A 22,193-nucleotide genomic window follows, 5' to 3' on the forward strand; every position below is an offset into this window, starting at 1 on the left:
TTGTATTAAGATTCAGGGAAGAAATTCAGAGATTAATTTTGACAGAAACTATGGTATTGAAATTAAAGCTGGCATGTTTAAGACCTTCATCTAAATTCCAAGACACTTAGAAACTCTGGACAGTACCTTTAATCTCAACCTGAAGCCAGTTTGTGCAGAGAGATGGAAACCAAGCATTGCTTACAGGCAGACTGAATAAATGTCTCATAAATGTCTTCATAAATATGAATTCCTATTTTTAAAATGGATGTAAATATTATCATGATTAATAAAATACTAATTGGTCACTTGTCTGGTGATGATGGTCCGCAAGGCTTGGGACCCAGTTTTGCTTCCCCCAATTCCATCCTAGTTCTGGAACCAACGCTCCAAATGCCAGACAATGACCAAGACACTGCCTGCTATGGACAGACCTCACTGTATGTCTGACTCCCTGCCTGATTTCTAAATAGTACCTTCCCCCAAATTCCTCAGTGTTGATCTCCACCTGTCAGTAGTTCACTCTGCCACGTTTGTAAGAGTGGCAACCACAGACAATATAACATATCCTTTGGGACAACAGATTCTGCCTCCCAGCTGGACTGCCCCAGGTTCCTGCCGGTGTGCCCTGTCCGGTGCAAAGCCGTGTTGAGCTGTGTGAGGACATACACACCACAGAGAGGGCAGGGAAGGTGTCCACGTAGGGCCATGCTCTACTTATCGCATCAGTGGGAGCCATGAAAAGATCACTCAGATAGAAACCAGTCTGGGAACTGGGATCAAATTTATTAAGGCTCCTGACGACCAGTCCAAACTTTTGAGCACTCCCCGATCTTGACCTGACATTGTGGTTATGCCATGCCGAGCCATGAGTGGCTGCTTTGGCCAAAATATTGCCTTATGACCACACCCCATACTTCTCTTCATGTTCTCCTATGATATTTCCAATAGTTAAATAGGATTTTAAAAATTCAAGACACTAAAGAAAAGATGCTGGGCAAGCTATTTTACGTTCTTTCTTTTATTTTTGGCCATGCTGTGTGGCTGGTGGGATCTTATTTCCCCGACCAGGGATTGAACCCGGGCCCCCTGCAGTGGAAGTGCAGAGTCCTTATGCCGGGCAATTCCCTTGCATTCTTTTTCACTCTGGTACAGCTGGGAAGGGAAGGGAGGATCTCTGATATGGATAAGAAGTGGGGATGAAGCCAAGCTAGAATCAATCATTTGACATTACTGGCAAATTCTCAGAAGCACTGAATGATACAGGGTATCTATGAGCATGTGAGAGTTTCCAGGAATAATACTGGGCTTTGCGCCCAGACAGTACTTCATATCCCCAGAAGAGGTCTACAGTTTTATCCCAACAGACATAGGTGCTAAATAATTCCTAATCCAATGGGACACAGTGAGCCTGCAGAGTCCCACGTGGAAAAAGTAAAGTTCTTATGAGGTGAACTCATGACACTTCCCTGGAACTGCCATCAGCTGCCAGGGAGGCTTTGTGGGTGCTGCTTCAAACACTACTGCTTCCCTGAAAGCGGCTTTGAAGCGTGGGCCCTCCCCACCCCACCGAGGGCCATGGAGCCGTGCCAGGAGCCACTGACCAGTCAGCATGGTGATGAGGGGAAGGCTGTTGTCCTCGGGGCTGCCCCAGTAGCCGGCTTCTCCGAGCATGTTTCTGTCGAGAACCTGGTGGTAAAGTTCCTCGATCCAGGCCTGGGAGAAGACCATCAGCACCCCGCTGGTCTGGACCTGCTTCATGAACTCTTTCTGCAGAGAAGACCACACGAGAAGGTGACCAGATATGATCCCTTGCAAACAAACAGGCTCTCATGCTCCTCTGCCGCCTCTTCCCGTCCCGAGTCACTGAGTCACCGCTTATGGGAAAAACACAACCTTGTCGACTGGGGGACAGAGGGTGGCGAGGGAAGTGGAAATTGCAATGGAAGAGCCCCAAACTTCATGAAGGTCCTTTCATTTATGTCATCTTTTTAAGAAACCCTGTAGAAGGATACTACATTTTATATTTTTGCTCTTTGACATGTGGGAGGATTAGAAAATGCGCACAAATGTTTCACAGAGCACCTCCTTCTTACTGTCCCATCAGCAGCAGAGGTGGCATGTCCTCCCTGAAGGACATATGTGTCTCAAGAGATACTGGACTTACACTCATGAAGCCACCACTTACCCTCGGAAACATACAATTTGTCAATCATTTATCAAATGATTGCTGATCCCTTAATGTCACTCCATGGATTTAGGCTCTCGAACTGGTACCAGGGTCCGCCATGGAGGGGTCTGCTCACGCCAGGGAGCCAACCACGAAGAATCCTCGTCACTGCCATCACCTCACAGGAGGTGTTCTGTTATTAGTGACCTTAGCTCTGGGTCCGAGTGGGTCTTGGTATATTTTGGAACTCAGTGAAGGGTTTTTGTAGCAGCATGCCTGCATTTTATGCAAAGGGGACCATTCTCTGCACATCTCCTGCTGTCACTTAAGACGCTGATTACGTTTTGTTTTGTTTTGTTTTGTTTGCGGTACGTGGGCCTCTCACCGCTGTGGCCTCTCCTGCTGCGGAGCACAGGTTCCGGACGCGCAGGCTCAGTGGCCATGGCTCACGGGCCCAGCCGCTCTGCAGCATGTGGGATCCTCCCGGACCAGGGCACGAACCCGTGTACCCTGCATCGGCGGGCGGACTCTCAACCACTGTGCCACCAGCGAAGCCCTGATTACGTTTTTGAATATGTCTTACACACGTGTGTTTAATGCCACTGGATGAAGTTACTGGGCCACTGGTAGGCAGCCCTTTCCAGGCACACGGGGTTCTTTACTCCTGGAGCTAGGTGGGTAGCTCTGCGGCTCACCGAGCGTGCAAATTGCACAACAGTTCCTGGGCATCGCGTCCGCCCACCGTCCACAGCCCCGCGGGCATCACCCATTCCATATCAGTGTGAGATAGAACACACCGGCCATTCCTCTCGTGGCAGTGATGCTCGGGTGCCAGCCCAGAGGCTGTCGCTGGTCCTCGGCGTGGCGGGGCGGAGACGCACACTCACCATGGTGCCTGGCGCCAGGGCGGGCCGCTTCCGGTAGTAGTCGCCGTGGGAGAGCTTCAGGTTAAGCAGGAGGGCGCAGTGCGCGGCCGAGTACAGGCTGTCCGCGTTCATCAGCATCTGCAAGCCCAGGCTGCCATTCCCGTCGAATCCCGGGGAGTGCATCATGCCTGCGGGAGAGAATCCAGAGACCTCAAACACCACGCCTGGCAAGACCCGCTTAACGTCCGGCTTACCGCTTACGGAGAGCCACGAACCAATCCCAGGGAAGGAGCACCTTGTAGGGCGTTTCTGTAAAGCAACGACAGCCAGCAAGGAATAGCATTCGGGCAGAGACGCGCCCTAGACTGGTGCGGAAGAGCATGCACTCCGGAGTGAACCTACTTGGGAAAATCTTTTTTATTATTCACCAGGTGCTTTGGTAAAATCACTTAAATCCTTCTTTACCTAGAAATAGGCAGAATAATTGATTGCCTGTCTCCTGCTCAAGCTCTCCAAATGACTTCCCATCACAATATAAAAAAACCCGACCCCACCCCTCCCCTCAGCCACCCCAACCTGTCTGTTGTTCCTTGACCTCACCAAGCCTGGATGTGCCTCAGGGCCTTTGCATTTTTGCCTCTCCCCAGAATGGTCTCCCAAGATCTCTGGATGACTAGCTGCCTCGATTCTTTTTTTGAAATTAATTAATTTATTTATTTTATTTTTGGCTGTGTTGGGTCTTTGTTGCTGTGCGCGGGCTTTCTCTAGTTGTGGCGAGAGGGGGCTACTCTTTGTTGCGGTGCGCGGGCTTCAGTAGTTGTGGCACACGGGCTCAGTAGTTGTGGCTTGTGGGCTCTAGAGCACAGGCTCAGTAGTTGTGCTGCTCCGCGGCATGTGGGATCCTCCCAGACCAGGGCTCGAACCCAGGTCCCCTGCATTGGCAGGCGGATTCTTAACCACTGTGCCACCAGGGAAGCCCTGCCTCGATTCTTTTAGGGCTCTGCCCAGGTGTCAGCTTTTCACATACATTCCCCTTTAATTCTATCTAAAATAGCATCCCTTGTACCTACAACCATCCTCTGCAATATTCCCCCTCACCATGCACCTTTCTTCATTGTCTTAATGGCATTTATTAATATATATATTTGTTTATTGTCTGCCATTACTACTATTATGTAAGACCTACCAGAGAGTGGAACTTTGTTATTTGTTCACTAGAGAACCTCAGTGCCTAGAACAGTGCCTGGTACATAGTAGATCCTTTAAAATTACTTGCTGGATGAATGAATAAGAATGAATGAAGAAGTTTGCTATGGCAACTAGATGCAATACACCTTTAAGATGCTTAGTGCAGTAACTCATAAGTACAAGCTTTTCTAAAAGTAATAATGTTCCTCAAAAAGCTGAACACGGAATTACCATATGACCCAGCGATTTTGCACTCTTAGGAGTGTACCCAGAAGAGCTGAAAACCTGAATTTGAACAGATACGTGTATGCCAGCGTTCACTGCAGCAACTAAAACAAATAATAGTGTAATAATAAAAAAACCTTTGAATTGGGCACTTTAAATGGGTGCATTGCATGGTATGTGAATTATATCTCAATAAAAGCTGTTAATCAATGAAGAAACAGTTTCAAAATATATATAAAAAGAGTTATTGGTTTCCCCCCAGCTATTGTTTTGAAACATTCTTTTATATTTCATAATATGGTTTTCACTTTGAAAGCCTCCTGTGTTTTTCATAAATTAACTGTAAAAACAAAAACCAGTGATACCTCATGCTCTAAAGATGGCCTCATTCAGCCAGACAGAGTTGATGCCTAGGTCAAACTTACAGAGACAGCTTGGGGTGACAAAAATTACCCAAGCCTGCCTCTCCTCATCTGCTACTATGTCTGCCCCAGTGCTACACTTGTTCCTACGAACACTCTGAGGCTGGATTTAGGGATGTAGGTGAAACAGCCCATCCTGAATATGTCCATGCACATGACACGCACCTATATACTCTTCAGAGCATGTCTAAAATTATCCTTTAATAAAAAATGTGCCTCTTACATGAAGTGCAAAAATTCTCAAAAATTATCTGTCAAATAAGTGGGAAATACAAATGTCTAACTGGAATGGTTACTTATATATCTGTGAACTTCTTAATGAATATGCTGGTAAGAAGATATGAATGAGAAGAAGCTTTCAAAGCTGAGAAAACTTTAAGACCTCTGCTCTATTTGAGAACAGTGTAAACATTTTTTGGTGGGAGGAAGTATGTCTATTATCCCAACGAAACCACCAAGGCAGGCAAAGATTAGGCATTCCCTTTGCCTTCTGTATAGAGTTCGGTGAGAACTTTGCAGCTGCCTTACGAGATTCGTTTACTGAGAGTACTTGGCCCTGATGGTCCATAGGAATACTCCACCCTCTTAAGGTCCTGGTGGGTTGGTTTCAGTTCTCTGGAGTAGATAAAGCACAAGCGCAGTCTCCTTCCACAGTACACAGAAAGCAGCATGCAGTGTTGCTGGGTATTTAACTACCCTGGGTCACAGGTGAAAGGAATATTTGAGTCTATCAACCGGCGGTGGGGGGGGGGAAGAATCTGCAAGTGGCTTTGATCTTAGACATCAGTAATAATTTCTTGTAAAATTTTGAAACCAACTATTTACCTTGGAATATGTTTTGGAACCTGAGCACATGCTCAGATGCTGAAAGTGAAAAAAGCGAATGTGTCTGCTGACGTGAAGACCCAAATCATTAGCAGAGGTGTGACAAGGCCCTGGAAGTCACCGCTGGTGGCTATGCCGAGTTCTGAAATAATCTGTTAGACGTGTTAGGGGCGATCTGTTGGTACTGGCGTATATCTCTATGCAGATTAATTTCTTACAAAGAACTGGCAAATTTGACGATAAAACAAAAGAAGCTATAATCTATTAATTTAAGGAAGATAATTTTCTTGATTTACCAGATATAGTTCACTGGTGATATTAATAATGCAAATAACATGATCGGTGCAAGTTATTAAATGCTATTTTCCAGAACCAATCTCTTCTCATACATTATTTCATTTGATATATAATATATATCAACATATCTATATCAATTTGATATATATCAGATGCCCCACTTTATTTTACCAGTGAGGAACGTAACTTGAAAATGTTAAGTAATTTGCCCAAAGTTATACAGCTAGAAATTGGCAAAGGTCTTTTGGGCCCAAACTCCAGGCTTTTTGCACTCTGCCACACTGTACTTGCTTCTAATGTTGGGAAAAGATCCCAATCTATCATGTTCCTAACAGATCCTCTATTTTCATTCATCCTTCTGATTGGCCTCACTGAAGTGTTACTGAATTTGGGGTGACAGATTATAGTAACTATGACCTTTAACATATTCTGGCTATTTGGTTTTTTCTCTACTTATCCGTAACTAAAGTTCATTCTCTCTCTATAGTCAAGATGTCCTTTACTGTTAGCAACAGGAGGACAGATCACCAGCTTGACTGGTTACCAGTGCAAGACTGGATACAAGATTAGCATAAAATGACCTTGAAAAGTACCTTCCATGTCTAAGATAATGTGATGTTTCTTTTTAAACTAAACATTAAATACTTGATGTAAAACATTTAACAGTACTGAGGAGTATAAACAATATGAACAACAGCCCTGCTTCTCCCAAGCCCCAATGAGGCCCCTCCCAAAAAGACTCACTTCCTTCTGTGTATTATGTGGAAATACAATCACAAATGAGATCATATGACATACATTATACTGCCACTAGGTGTTTTCTAAAAAATATACCTTAGACATCTCTTGATACTGGCACTTATAGATCTGCCTCATTCTTTTTTAATAACTGTGCATATACCACTGCATGACTGTATTGTGATTTATTTAATTAATGCTTTATTGGTAGACACTGATATTTTTTCAATTATGAAAAAGGATGAAATGATGAAATAACACTTCTGTAAGAATATCTGTGGGATATGTTCCTAAAAGCAGAATAAACACATATATTAAGTTTGATAGATGTAGCCAAAATATCTTCCAAAGACGGGACGGGCCTGAGTCCCAGACCATCACAGAGCACTGGACGGCCTACCTGAGACTCAATGTAGGGGGAAGTTAATGAATCTTTCTTTCTTAAGTAATCAGTTGAGTTTCCTACTCTATGCAAACAAACCTAATCCTAACTGGTAGAGGCGAGATTTTCTACCCGTATTTTACCTTCGATTTTCCACAAAGATACTGAGATAAATCTGCATTATCACATTTTGGGGTGTTTAAATCATGGGGCCACAACCTGAAGCTGGCAACATACTTGCCTTCTGGTTCCGTATTCACAAAGTCAGAGCTTCTTCCGGAGACTATGGTCCATTTCTGGAAGGTGATGGGAGGAGGAAGCAATGAGGAAGAGAAGGGAGATGGCCCTGGCTGGGCAGGGGATGGAGGTCTGTGGCTCGCTGCTACCTGGCAGCACCTGGACGGTTGGCAGGACCCCGGAGGAGGACACAGGATGTGCAGGGGCGCCCCCAGCCTTGCCAGAACATTCCAGGCCCCACCGTGGCAGGGAGGTAGAGAAATCACGGGACCTCCCAGAAAGGCTGTGAAGTGGGACAACGGGGGCACATTGGTGACGTGAGAGGTGAGGGGCCTCCCTATCCAGATCCCACATAAGCTCCCACTTCTAGTTTTACCCTGGCATGGGGACCTGAGGGCTAGCAAAGATCAAATGTCTGGCCAGTTAGGCAGGCTGGAGGTCTGGAGGCAGATTTGTTTTAATTTAAATAAATAGATATTTCTTGCACAATTGAGATTCACACTAGCTCTACTACCTTTTACGAAATTTGGTACTTCATAAATATCAGGTTGCTTGCAATTAGCCTCCCACTTAGTCACAGTCAGTCTCAAGAGCCTCACCAAACACCAACAGTCTAAGGGACAGCAATCCCAAAGCCACGTGCCCGTGCCCCTCTGTCAATGGCTGGGGGAGGTTGGCTCTTGCTTTCTGGTCCCCAAGGAGCACCTTACACAGATGCCACTTTGTTCTATGCAGGATCAGACGCGTTGCAGCAGCCATCACAGCTCACATCCAATACCATCTTTATAAAACCCATGTTTGTCGGAAGGTTTTCAAACTTCCCCACCAGAAGAAACTTTAATTGCTTTCAAAGGAAAAGCTCGCCTGAATCATGTGGAATTCAGGAGGCTCATTTCAACTGTAAGTTAGCTGTTGGAGGACAGGAGCCCCTGAGAAATACCAAGTGAGGTTGACCTTAGCCAGGAGGGCAGACCCTGCTAACAAATCAGGGACAAATGCTCAATGGAAGTTTTGGGGAAAATAAGGTTTGAAGCATTTGACACAGAAGTTAATAATGAGTAAAATATCTGGGTTATGACTCCGGGAGACTCCCTTCTCCCCTTCTCCTATTTAGGCTTTCATAACTTTCTCTTGGGTGAACAAAGGAAATCTGCCATCCCCTTGCCTCACAGGTACAGATGTTTCTCTTTCACTCATCTTTCATCTTGGAGGTGACATGTGCAAGGGAGGGAGAGCTCTGCCTAAGGCCAGACGTGGACCCAGCATCCAGTCGCTTCGGCTGACCCACCGCGACAGTCAGCGTCAGCCACTAAACCACTAAACCATAGTGGTAACTGAAGAGAATCAGCTTATTGGCAGCAGGACCACAGAGTGACGGGTCTGCAATTCAGATACAGAGACCAACTCCTAACTGGTAAAAGCGCTGTGGAGGTCACCAGGATCAAAAAGACAAATGCCTAACCATTTGGTTAGAGACAATCACCATAAACTGCATTTGGAAACAACCGAAAGATTTTGAAGTCTCTTTTCAATGTACTGATTTCTACATGTAAAAATTAGTGTCACAGCACGTTGGGTGTGACGGGACATTTTACAGACGTCTTAAAGCTGAGCAGTTCGCAACGTTCATGGGGCCGCATCCTGGTCACATAAAACGTTCGCGGAACTGTTGTGCACCTGCTACAAATAAGTATTGACGTGAAAGACACGAAAACACACATGTGAGGCTGTGCTTCAGATTCTGTAAAAAGACTCTGCTAGGATTATGTTTCCTAATTCTCACAGGAAATAAGGCAGGCCCTTTGGAAGTCATTGTTTACCACTGTGACAGCTCATTCGATCTGGAATTACTAGGAGATGTTGTTTGTAAACATGAATTTATCTGAGAGCTGAATCTTACATACTTAAACGCTGAAACTTCTGCAGCCGAGTTATTTTGTATGGATAATTTTAACTTTAAATAGAAGGGCCTAAATATAATTTTACCATTTCTTGATGACTCAAGGCCATCATTACTGCAACCAGGGGCAGTGCTGTGATCTGATACACAGCTGTTTTGGGGGATCACTCTCCGCCTTGGCACCAGGGACAACAAGCTGGTCAGAGCAGGCTGCCAAGCTCCTCCCCGCAAGAATGCTTCCACCTGGGAAGAGGCACAGGATTAGAGGCCCTACCAAACTCCTTCCAACTCAGGCTTTACCCTTGATTCTCTCAGCACATGAATTATTCATAGCTTTAGGAACCAAAAAGCAAGTTCATCAATCCACAGTCAATAAATATGTATTGAGGATAAACCATGCATATCTTGCACCCTTAGGACACAGCACAGTGAAGTTTCTCTAAAAATGTTGACTGAAGAAGCATTTGTGTGTGCACGTGTGTGTGTGAGAGTGAGAGAGAGAGAGAGAGAGAGAGAGAGAGAGAGAGAGAGAGAGAGAGAGAGAGAGACATATCTTGCACCCTTAGGACACAGCACAGTGAAGTTTCTCTAATAATGTTGACTGAAAAAGCATTTGTGTGTGCACGTGTGTGTGTGAGAGAGAGAGAGAGAGAGAGAGAGAGAGAGAGAGAGAGAGGGAAAGAGAGAAACAAAAAAGACATACACAAAACACATACACTGGGAATGTTCAATAAAAGAATGTAAAATCTAATGATGGTGGCATAAAAGATATTAGGGAGAAATATAATTTTTTTTTTTTTTTATGGTATGCGTGCCTCTCGCTGTTGTGGCCTCTCCCGTTGCGGAGCACAGGCTCCGGACGCGCAGGCCCAGCGGCCATGGCTCACAGGCCCAGCCGCTCCGTGGCATGTGGGATCTTCCCGGACCGGGGCACAAACCCGTGTCCCCTGCATCAGCAGGCGGACTCTCAACCACTGCGCCACCCGGGAAGCCCTAATTTTTAAGAAGAGTATTTATCTATTTTTCTAGTTTTTCAATGAAACATGATTTTTTGGTGTGTGTGTATATTCCTTCACACAAATCAAATATCCAAACTCTATTTTTATATCTAATTCCAAAAAGAAAAATATTGAGAAAAAATGTTGGGTAGCCTTAAAAATCGGTATTTTCATGCCTTAAAAAGAATCACAGTGCAGTCAGGAAAGTTGAGAAATTATATGCATCTCTTCTAACCACTAGGTAGGTCAGAGAGTTACTGAGCAGTCCAGGATTAGAAGTGCCATATCTCTGCTGGTGCTTGCTGCTACAGTATTGGATCATTCTCATATCAAAAAATGTTCTTCCTTAAATATACCTGGATCAAAGTGTTTCTCTTGTCCTTTTGACAAAGGACAATCTGATCAGCTTCTTAAAGATACCTAAGCTCCCTTTTAACAACACAGCAGTCCTTTCTACCAAGTTCCAGGAACTGGGCTAGAATTTGTTTTGTATTTGTGTGTGATGTTATTTGTTAGAAGATCAAAAATGGGGTAGACAAATGTAGGAAGCATCACGACAAACACATGTTCAAGGCTCAGTGGTGGAAGAGCAAGCAGTGATCTTGGCTTTTGACGGTTCCATCCTGGTCCTCAGGGTCAGTCCTTTCTAGTCCTGAGCACAGGCCCAGGGAGGTCCATGCACCTCAACATCCTGTTGTCAAGAGACCCCAGAATTTCAGGGGAAGGCACAGTTGATCACCCTGCGGTCAGGCAATCAATTATTCCTGCCATACATTTTTTGCACCCATTAATTGCTTTCTTTCTGTAGCACTGTGAGATAATAGAAAATATATACATTGGTCTCCGCCCCCAGTTCCTGGCACAGAGCTCCTAAGACCCTTGTGGTTTCCTAAGTGATAAGAACACTGGGAGCATCCCTCGTCCTCATATGTGTCTTCGATCTCCTCCATGACCCCGGGCTCCTAAAACTCTTGTAAATTCCTAAGCAATAAAGAACACGAAAAGCATCTTTTGTTTTAATGAGGCGACTCTGGGTGGGCTCCTGGATGACTCCTCAATGGGAGTAAAGAATTTTGGGTTCCACCCCCATCACCCCATCGTCAAGAAAGGGGAGAGGGGCTGAAAATGGAGCTAATAATTTATCATGCCTGCATGAGGAAGCCTCCATAAAATCCCAACAGTAGGGGGTTCGGGAAGATTCCAGGTTGCTGGACACATCCACACCGGGAGGGTGACACACCCCAACTCCACGGGGACAGAAGCGCCTACGCTCAGTGCCCTCCCAGACCTCACCCTACGTAGATCTTCATCTGGCCGTTCATCTGTATCCTTTATCATATCCTTTTGTAAACTGGTAAACAAAAGTGAGTGTTTCCCTGAGTTCTGTGAGCTATTCTAGCAAATTAAGCAAGCCTAAGGAGGGGGTCATGGGAACCTCCGGTTTACAGCCAGTCCATCAGAAGCACAGGTAACTTGTGTTACCTGGGCTTGCAGCTGGTGTCTGTAGCGGGGGTAGCAGGTAGGTAGCGTCAGAACTGAGTTAAACTGTAGGACACCCAGCTGGTGTCAGAGGCTTGCTTGTTGTTTTGGGGGAAAACGTCCACACATTTGATGACCAGAAGCATCAGAAGTACAGTGTTCTGTGTGACCCATAAAAGAAGGAAGAAACACAATAGGAAAGAACTGGGGTTTTCCCTACATAGAAAGGAAAAGGCTGGGTTCTCCCTTTATGAGTACCTTTCAAGAAAACAATCTTTAAATTAATTATTCCCTGTGTGAAATGCTGCTACCCTGTATTCTTTATCTCCTTCCTCCACCAAAATCCTAGGTGACGATCTTCTACCCTTCAATAAAACTAGTATAACTCTCTGGTATACTTTGGCCAAGATGCCAACAGCACTCCTGTTTAAATTACAGTCTGGGTCACAATGTTGACATTTGACAGACAGGAAGGATCTGAGATTGGAGAATGTGATGTTGCCATAGTATACTGGAGTATCACACACACACACCGTTTGAAGTTCAGGGGAATTCAGAATATATTGGGAGGACAGCCTGCATCTGCTCCAAGACCTCATTTGAAATAATTTACACGTCAATAAACCAAAAGTGCAGAGCTCTATGATTCTTAGACATCAAGGCGTAGAAGCATAGGAAGAATTCAGTGTTTTGAGAGTGACAGATTGTCATTTTGTTTCAGTCAGTAGCAGCTTTCTAGAATGCAGTTACCTCTTACCCTTCACTCCGCACCATACAAATTTATCAACCTCACAGTGTATTCCAGCCATCGACGGCTGTGCACTTCAAACAAACCACCAACAGTAAGTTAACATTCCTTTGCTCTCTCTAAATATAAGAAACCCAAAGATTCATTAAGATGCTCTGAGCACTTCAAACTTCACGCATGCTGGTAACTGCCTCTTAAGCAAAATGTTCTGAATAGTCTTGTTGACTATGTAGCAAAAAATGATTCACAAACCTGAGCAGAAGGTAGAGGCAAAGTTCTGGAGGGCCGAGTCCACCTCTTCCACGCTGGGCAGGGCCAGGAGGCGCGGCAGGAGGCTCTCCAGGGACTGCACGAACAGCCGGGCGCTGTGTTGATCGGCTTCCTGGTTCTTCAGTAGTTTGAGAGACAGAGCCGCAGTCCGCAGGGACCTGTGGCCCAGGCAGTCCCGAGGGGTCTGCTCCCCATCAACTAGAGAACAGTTGTCGGACCCGATGTCCGACACGTCAGACCTCCCCGAGTCCTTTTCTGCTGCCATCGAGTACTGATCACAGGAATCAAATTCCGTCCTAGAGAGGTCTTGGTCATCTACGCTGAAATTGCTCTCACTGTATCTGGATCCGTAGGACCTCATCCTGCAGTCAACGGACAGGAAGTTAGTTATATCGGGGTAGGCAACCATGTGGCTCCTTTGAACCACATCTGGCTGGTCCACGGCTTCCGGTTCTGACACTCTACTCAGAGTCTCCTTGCCCTCCTGGACGGCTGGCGACTTGAGGCCATTCTTGTGGTTTTCGGAGTGGTCCTCGGGTGTGGTCTGACCCAACTCTCCCTCCAAAGTGGTTTGACCCGTGTCCGTGGTAACGCTGATGCTGATGTCAGGGCTCCGCTCGTTCCCCGACTCCCAGGGCGTGTGTTCCGAGGACAGGACTCGCCGCTGCCAGCGGAAGTCAGCCTCATTGATCTCCATGGAGTCTCGGCTCGACTCGGCCCCGTCCTTCAGCTCCTCCAGGCGAAGAAGCAGCAGCTGGACCTGACTTTCGCTCAAGCCCTTGCCCTGGCTGAGCTCTTCTAAGGCCCCAAGCAAGGTGCAGACGCAGGACACGGCAGCATAGCAGGCTTCGATGCCACCCTTGATGCACGCCTCAGTCACGCCATCCATGATGCTGAAAGCGTTCAAAGAAGACGGCATCAATACACGAAACATAGAAAAATGCTCCAAAATGAATAAGAATTGTTAGACTGGTGAACAGTCTAATATTCAAAACAGATACTGTAATTTACATGAAATCTGGGCAAAAAAATAAAATGAACAATAAGTGAAACAAACATGGTCAGGCTGGAAAGTGGCCCACCTTGAATCACACTCTCAGTTGGCTGGTTTATTTGAGTACAAATAAAGATTATGGATGGGAATTTATGATCTTCACAAGGACAGGCACAGAATCATCTCACTTTTGTATTATGTTCAGTTTTCCAAAGAGAAAACATTTATAATGGCTATAGGTTAATATGGACCTTCCTCTATCAAAGAACTGTATTTCTGAAGAGATGCATGTGACTTTAGATAATATTCCACTTCCTAAAGGGGCTATATGTAAAGGAATCATATAGCTACAGTATTGTAAATCAAAAGGTTTTCCCTAAAATAACCCCAATGAAGAATTTTTGGACATTTCATCTGGTACACTTTTTTCTTGAAGTCAATGAAAATATGGAAAGTTATATGATTAGAAAAAATTGAGGTAAGACTTCTCCTATGGCCTGCAGGTACATTATTAGTCCCATTTCATATAATATAGATTCAAACAATTTCAGGGATTTGGAAACAACGTTAAGAATATTCAGAGAAGCAGTCTTCACCAATCAATACAGACCCCCAAATGAGAATGTATCTTACAGTTTGAGAAGATCCAGATGAGACTTTCGTTTTGAAATTGATCTTTTTTTGGATTCCGGTTCAGTGGAGCTGGGTCCTGCCAAATCACAGAGACGCTGCGGGCTCCCAAGTAGCTTTAAGAATAAGGAAAAAAGAATAACAGAAAAGTGAATATCATAAAAAAGCAAAAGAACCGTGAGATCAAATAAGCATGTACATTCTCTATGGTACGATACAGTCTAAGGAGAAACACAACTATTTGGAATTCAAATCTTAATAAATCTGACCTAGGTGTTCTTGACTTGGAATGCACATTGGGTTCCTGGCTCCCCAGTTCAGGACTGGCTTAGATAAAGAGTATCCCGAGGGATTGTTTCAAAATTTTTTATAGCACAGAACCAAAAAGCACCTGCATCTATGCTTTTTAGTAAGCCTGGCCTGTAATTTAACTTCCTGATCCTCTCCCTGTCTTATTTTGCTATCAAATCGGCTAGCTTCAAAAACTGGGTTGAGAAACCAGTTCCCTTTCTATTCCCTGGAAAAGTTCATGTATTATTAGAACTAACCCATTCTTTGAATGTTGGTATAACTTGTTTCTAAAGCTGTATGGGGCCACTAATTTTTTTTTCTTAATGGAAAAGATTTTAACTACTGACTCAATTTCTTTAAAGATGATAGGACTACTTAGGTCCTCAATTTCTCCTTGAACCAATTTTTTAAAGGTTGCGTTATTTCCTAGGCATTTATCTATTATATCTAAGTTTTCAAATTTACTGTCCTAAAGGTGCCTTACTATCTTCCTTAATTTCTTTAATATTTACAATATCTATGGTTATATGCTTCCCCCCCCCCCTTATTTCTATTTATTTGTTTTTACCTATTCTAGAATTTTCAATTGCTTTTGCCAGGAGTTCTTTGATTTCCTTAGTCTTTTCAGAGTCCTGGTGTTTTTCACTTTATTAATTCACTATATTACATTTGCTTTCTATCACATCAGTACTTACTGTTTTTATGCTTACTTTTCCTCCTTTCTACTTTTTTGAACTTAATCTGCTCTTCCTTTCCAAACTACCTAAGTTGGAGAATTAGAACATTAACTTTAGGCTTTCTGTTTTTTCATGTAAGTCATTGAAACTATAAATATCCTTCTATGCACTGTTTTGGCTGTATCTCACAAGTCTTCATGTACAGAATTTTCATAATTTTTCAGTCCACACTAATTTTTATTTCCATATGGTAGGCGTCTGTACAGAAAACTTCAATTTGAGACTAAGAAAGATTGATTAATTAAGTATATTGAAGCAGACATCCTACTGCTATGTCCATTATTTTCAAAGTGACTTATACTTGCAAGAAAATGTATATCAAGTAGAAAAAGTTACATGTTTTTCTCTTTCCATATTTCTTTCTTCTGCCAGAAATTGGGAACTTCTGCTCTCTTGGAGGCACAAAGATGAAGCTTCCACTTTTTTCCTTTGACATCAAAAAAGCAGTGATAATGCCAGAGGTCAAGGCAGTCTCTCTCTTTCTCTCCCCCTCTCTCCCTCTGCCTGCCTGCAGGCTGGCAGCCAAGTGAAGTGGCTACGCCTCTGGGCCTCTAGCTGTCCCATCTTTTGTTAGAAGGACAAGTGCATTTCAGGGCCACAGGAGTGGGAAATCTCACTTTCTCTTGGGATCCCATTACATTCCCTAATCCAACTTTACCAGTAATAAATTAGATGACATATTTTAATTCTCACATCGATCTCGTGTTTATTTTTCAGGTGCTTCAGAACCTGGAGCGAAAGGAGACTGAGTGGTTAGGCTTCTGGAGGACTCTCAATAAATACTTAAAGAAAAGCAAGACATGTTTAACCTCATCTTCTTCCGGTGGAAATGAGGAACGTGGTGTCAGGGGCTAGGGTGTCACAGGTCTGATAAAGACTAGGGCTTCCTTCTAAAGCCGAAACGTGGGAGAGAGAAAAGGAAGCAAGGTGTTCTTTTTGATGATGGAATGTTTTGTGGGGGAAAGTAGAAGCAAAAAAGAAAATGTACTTTGAAAAGCAAAATGTCCTGTATGCCTTTGATTAATAGGCACAGAACACACATGGTGGAGTGACAAATTAGAGAGAACAGGGAAATAATACACGGGCGTTCAAACTCCAAGAGGGTAAACAAACATCCTGGGCGCCCAGTGGTTTTCTCTGTGTGCATAAGCCCTGCACATTTTGGTTTCTAGGTTACCAACCTTCCCAAGCTATTGGTATTGCCACAGTAAGTGGAGGCAATGCTTCTGAGAACAACCTGGCCCACGTGAGTCTGCCACGCTCCGCGGGGCAGCACGGCCTGGATGTGATCCCCTGGTGTCAGTTCCAGCCTCGCCCTGCAAACTGATCTTGGGAAGCTAGCAAATCTATGAAAAGGGGAAACCACAACTAATTTCCTTTGCAGTACTAAAGAAGTTGTTATTGAAAGTACACTGAGAACTACACACCTTGTAGGCAAAGTATTTACTTAGCATTCAGCTATCCAGTGGCTCTACCGTGGGCAATAATCTCTCCGGTGCCTGTCAACTCTGAGGGGGAAAGAAGGGATGCTGCTGCTTCAAAACACCCTGTTGGCAGATATTCTGTCTTCGGGTTTCTCCGTCATTCAGTTAAAATGTACACTTATTCTCATTCAAGCACTGTAGTGTTAGGTACCAGGGGAACACACAAAAACAATGTACACAAAACTATATTTAGGGAGACAAGAAGCTTGTTCCACATTGTACTGTGAAGCAGTCAGTGTGATGAGACATATAATCAATTGCTAAATGGTGGGATGGGATTTACAGAAGAGCGAAATCAATGGCCTGAGGAAGCAGAGCCATAAAGAAAGAGGATGTTAACAGAGAGGCAGCTGTAATTAGAACATCTGGGTTTATGTTTTAGGCATACTGCTCACAAGGACTCTGGGCAAGTAAACCTCTCCTCATGTAGCCTCAGTTTCCCCATCTGGAAAATGGGCATAATATTATATCCCTAAAGGAGTTTGTAAATAAGCTAATATGAAGTGCCAGCAGTGTCTGCCTAGCTTATTGGGATCAACCATTTAACTGGGTGAAGTGGAAGTGTGGCCAATGGGCACAGAACAGGGGGAGCTAGAACAGAAGCAGGAAAGTAGAAATTGAACGAAGCAGGGTCAATTAGATGGAATGAGGGTCCATCCTGGGAAATGACGGGACATGAGAATGATGCCAGATCTGGAAACTGGGCAGAGTATTTCAAGCTTGATGGAGAGGCAATAGGCACCATTAAAGAGTGGAAAATTAACAGTGGCGATTTACAAACGTTAAGTCCAGGAAAATAAAAGGAAGAAAAAAAGACAGGCAGGAGTCAAGGAAACCAGGTCGAAGGGTGCACTGCTTCAGGCAGGAGGTGATGAGAACCAGCTGTTTTCAGCCTCTGTATGTTTTTCTCTTCCTCAGGGTAGCAATAAGTTTACCAGATGTTTATCACTTTATAGACTCACAAAGTACTTATACAAACTTTACTGCATTTTGAACTGGCAATCTTTGGAATACTGCCACTATGTACAGATAATAAAATGGTTAAGTTCAGAGTTAAATGATTTAGCTACTATAACCTAGCTGATAAGTGGCAGAGAGAGGATTCATATCTTGACTCAGACCCAGGTTCATTAAAGGGGTAAGCTGAACCAGTGCTAGGAAAGGAGTCGCTAGAATCATCTGCATTGTAATATGAAAATCAAGTCCAGTGAGAAATGTGTGTAGGGAAGACCACAGGCTTAGGGTCAGATGGAGATCTGCACTCTTTCTCTTTCTTTTGACCCTGGGCAAATCATTTGACCCCTTGAAGTCTTAGTTTCTTTGTGGAAGGGAAAACTTTCTTTTTGGGGTAATGTATAAGCTGCGTATGAAATCATTTTGAAATCCAATTCTGGCATAAGTGAATAAACATATACACCTGTGGGGGCCTCTGGAGTTTGGAGAAAAAGCTACAAAGATAAAGTACACCAGCAATGGTATACTGATGCCTTATAATCAAAGTCTACATTTTTGTCAGCACTTAAAAGATTTATAAGAATCTATACACTGATTAGTAAGATGGCAGAGCAGAAGGACACGCTCTCACTCCCTCTTGTGACAACACTGGAATCGCAACTAACTGGTGAACAATCATCGACAGGAAGACACTGGAACACACCAAAAATGATACCCCACATCCAAAGACAAATGAGAAGCTGCAGTGAGACAGTAGGAGGCACACAAGCAATCACAATAAAATCAAATCCCATTAACTGCCCGGTGAGTGACTCACAAACTGGAGAACACTTATACCACAGAACTCCACCCACTGGAGTGAAGATTCTGAGCCCCACGTAAGGCTACAGAAGGCTGGGGCTCTGGCAATGGGAGGAGGAATTCCTAGAGAATCAGACTTGGGAGGCTAGCAGGATTTGACTGCAGGACTTCGACAGGACTGGGGGAAACAGAGACCCCACTCTTGGAGGGCACACACAAAGTAGTGTGTGCATCAGGACCCAGGGGAAGGAGCAGTGACCCCACAGGAGACTGAACCAGACCTACCTGCTAGTGTTGGAGGGTCTCCTGCAGAGGCGGGGGGGGGTTCTGTCCCACCGTGAGGACAAGGACACTGGCAGGAGAAGTTCTGGGAAGTACTCCTTGGTGTGAGCCCTCCCAGAGTTCGCCATTAGCCCCACAATAGAGCCCAGGTAGGCTCCAGTGCCAGATGCCTCAGGCCAAACAACCAACAGGGACGGAACCCAGCCCCACCCATCAGCAGTCAATCGGATTAAAGTTTTACTGAGTTCTGCCCACCAGAGCAACAGTCAGCTCTACCCACCACCAGTCCCTCCCATCAGGAAACTTGCACAAGCCTCTTAGATAGCCTCATCCACCAGAGGGCAGACAGCAGAAGCAAGAGGAACTACAATCCTGCAGCCTGTGGAACAAAAACCACATTCATAGCAAGATAGACAAGATGAAAAGACAGAGGGCTGTGTACCAGATGAAGGAAAAAGATAAAACCCCAGAAAAACAATTAAATGAAGTGGAGATAGGCAACCTTCCAGAAAAAGAATTCAGAATAATGATAGTGAAGATGATCCAGGACCTTGGAAAAAGAATAGAGGCAAAGATCGAGAAGATGTAAACATGCTTAACAAAGACCTAAAAGAATTAAAGAACAAACAAACAGAGATGAACAATACAATAACTGAAATGAGAAATACACTAGAAGGAATCAATAGCAGAATAACTGAGGCAGAACGGATAAGTGACCTGGAAGACAGAATGGTGGAATTCAATGCTGCGGAACACATTAAAGAGAAGAGAATGAAAAGAAATGAAGACAGCCTAAGAGACCTCTGGGACAACATTAAACGCAACAACATTCCCATTACAGGGGTCCCAGAAGGAGAAGAGAGAGAGAAAGGACCAGAGAAAATATCTGAAGAGATTATAGTCGAAAACTTCCCTAACATGGGAAAGGAAATAGCCACCCAAGTCCAGGAGCGCAGAGAGTCCCATACAGGATAAACCCAAGGAGAAACACGCCGAGACACATAGTAATCAAATTGGCAAAAATTAAAGACAAAGAAAAATTATTCAAAGCAGCAAGGGAAGAACGACAAATAACATACAAGAGAATTCCCATAAGGTTAACAGGTAATTTCTCAGCAGAAACTCTGCAAGCCAGAAGGGAGTGGCATGATATACTTAAAGTGATGAACGGGAAGAACCTACAACCAAGATTACTCTACCCGGCAAGGATCTCATTCAGATTCAATGGAGAAATCCAAAGCTTTACAGAAAAGCAAAACCTAAGAGAATTCAGCACCACCAAACCAGCTCTACAACAACTGCTAAAGGAACTTCTCTAAGTGGGAAACACAAGAGAAGAAAAGGATCTACAAAAACAAACCCAAAACAATTAAGAAAATGGTAATAGGAACATACATATGGATAATTACTGTAAACGTGAATGGATTAAATGCTCCAACCAAAGGACTCAGGCTTGCTGAATGTATACAAAAACAAAACCCATATATATGCTGTCTATAGGAGACCCACTTCAGACCTAGGGACACATATAGACTGAAAGTGAGGGGATGGAAAAAGAGATTCCATGCAAATGGAAATCAAACGAAAGCTTGAGTAGCAATACTCATATCAGATAAAAGAGACTTTAAAATAAAGAATGTTAGGGCTTCCCTGGTGGCGCAGTGGTTGAAAGTCCACCTGCCAATGCAGGGGACGCGGGTTCATGCCCCGGTCTGGGAGGATCCCACATGCCACGGAGCAGCTGGGCCCATGAGCCATGGCCGCTGAGCCTGCACGTCCGGAGCCTGTGCTCTGCAACGGAGAGGCCACAGCACTGAGAGGCCCGTGTACCACAAGGAACAAAAACAAAAAAAAATAATGTTACAAGAGACAAGGAAAGACACTACATAATGATCAAGGTATCAATCCAAGAAGAAGATATAACAATATATGCGCCCAACATAGGAGCACCTCAGTACATAAGGCAACTGCTAACAGCTCTAAAAGAGGAAATCAACAGTAACACAATAATAGTGGGGGACTTTAACACCTCACTTACACTAATGGACAGATCTTCCAGACAGAAAATTAATAAGGAAACAGAAGCTTTAGATGACACAACAGACCAGATAGATTTAATTGATATTTATAAGACATTCCATCCAAAAACAGCAGATTAAACTTTCTTCTCAAGTGTGCACGGAACATTCTCCAGGATGGATCACATCTTGGGTCAAAAATCAAGCCTCAGTAAATTTAAGAAAATTAAAATCATATCAGGCATCTTTTCTGACCACAACACTATGCTTTTTTACACAGGGAAAAAAACGTAAAAAACACAAACACATGGATGTAATGTAATGTAATGTAATGTGATGTAAACAATACATTACTAAATAACCAAGAGATCACTGAAGAAATCAAAGAGGAAATCAAAAAATATCCAGAGACAACTGATAATGAAAACACAATGATCCAAAACCTATGGGATGCAGCATAAAGCAGTTCTAAAAGGGAAGTTTATAGCTATATAAGCCTACCTCAAGAAAAAAGAAAAATCTCAAATAAACAATCTAATGTACACCTAAAGGAAATAGAGAAAGAACAACTAACAAACCCAAAGTTAGGAGAATCAAAGAAATCATAAAGATCAGAGCAGAAATAAATGAAACAGAAACAAAGAAAACAATTGCAAAGATCAATAAAACTAAAAGCTGGTTCTTTGAGAAGATAAACAAAATTGATAAACCATAGCCAGACTTATCAAGAAAAAGAGGGAGAGGACTCAAATCAATAAAATGAGAAATGAAAAAGGAGAAGTTACAACAGACACCGCAGAAATACAAAGCATCCTAAGAGACTACTACAAGCAACTCTATGCCAATAAAATGGAAAACCTGGAAGTAACTGACAAATTCTTAGAAAGGTATAACCTTCCAAGACTGAACCAGGAAGAAATAGAAAATATGAACAGACCAATCACAAGTATGAAATTGAAACTGTGATTAAGAATCTTTCAACAAACAAAAGTCCAGGACCAGATGTCTTCACAGGTGAATTCTGTCAAACATTTAGAGAACAGCTAACACCCATCCTTCTCAAGCTCTTCCAAAAAATTTCGGAGGAAGGAACACCCCAAACTCATTCTGTGAGGCCACCATCACCCTGATCCTAAAACCAGACAAAGATACTACAAAAAAAGAAAATTACAGACCAATATCACTGATGAATACAGAGGCAAAAACCCTCAACAAAATACTAGCAAACAGAATCCAACAACACATTAAAAGGATCATACACCATGATCAGTGGGATTT

General features: G+C 43.7%; 1 protein-coding gene across 1 annotated transcript in view; it reads right to left on the bottom strand.

The window, feature by feature from the left end:
• ARFGEF3 (ARFGEF family member 3) overlaps positions 1 to 22,193 on the bottom strand; it is a 176,542-nt gene that overhangs the window by 58,419 nt on the left and 95,930 nt on the right. The window contains exons 11-14 of the mRNA XM_024739413.1: positions 14,352 to 14,464; positions 12,707 to 13,617; positions 3,037 to 3,203; positions 1,584 to 1,749 (exon numbers count right to left, since the gene is read on the bottom strand). Of these exons, the coding sequence (XP_024595181.1) occupies positions 1,584 to 1,749; positions 3,037 to 3,203; positions 12,707 to 13,617; positions 14,352 to 14,464 (1,357 nt within the window). The remainder of the gene's footprint in view (positions 1 to 1,583; positions 1,750 to 3,036; positions 3,204 to 12,706; positions 13,618 to 14,351; positions 14,465 to 22,193) is intronic.

This window comes from Neophocaena asiaeorientalis, unplaced genomic scaffold, assembly GCF_003031525.2.
Source record: "Neophocaena asiaeorientalis asiaeorientalis breed wild unplaced genomic scaffold, Neophocaena_asiaeorientalis_V1.1 scaffold162, whole genome shotgun sequence".
In the NCBI taxonomy this organism is placed as follows: Eukaryota; Metazoa; Chordata; class Mammalia; order Artiodactyla; family Phocoenidae; genus Neophocaena; species Neophocaena asiaeorientalis.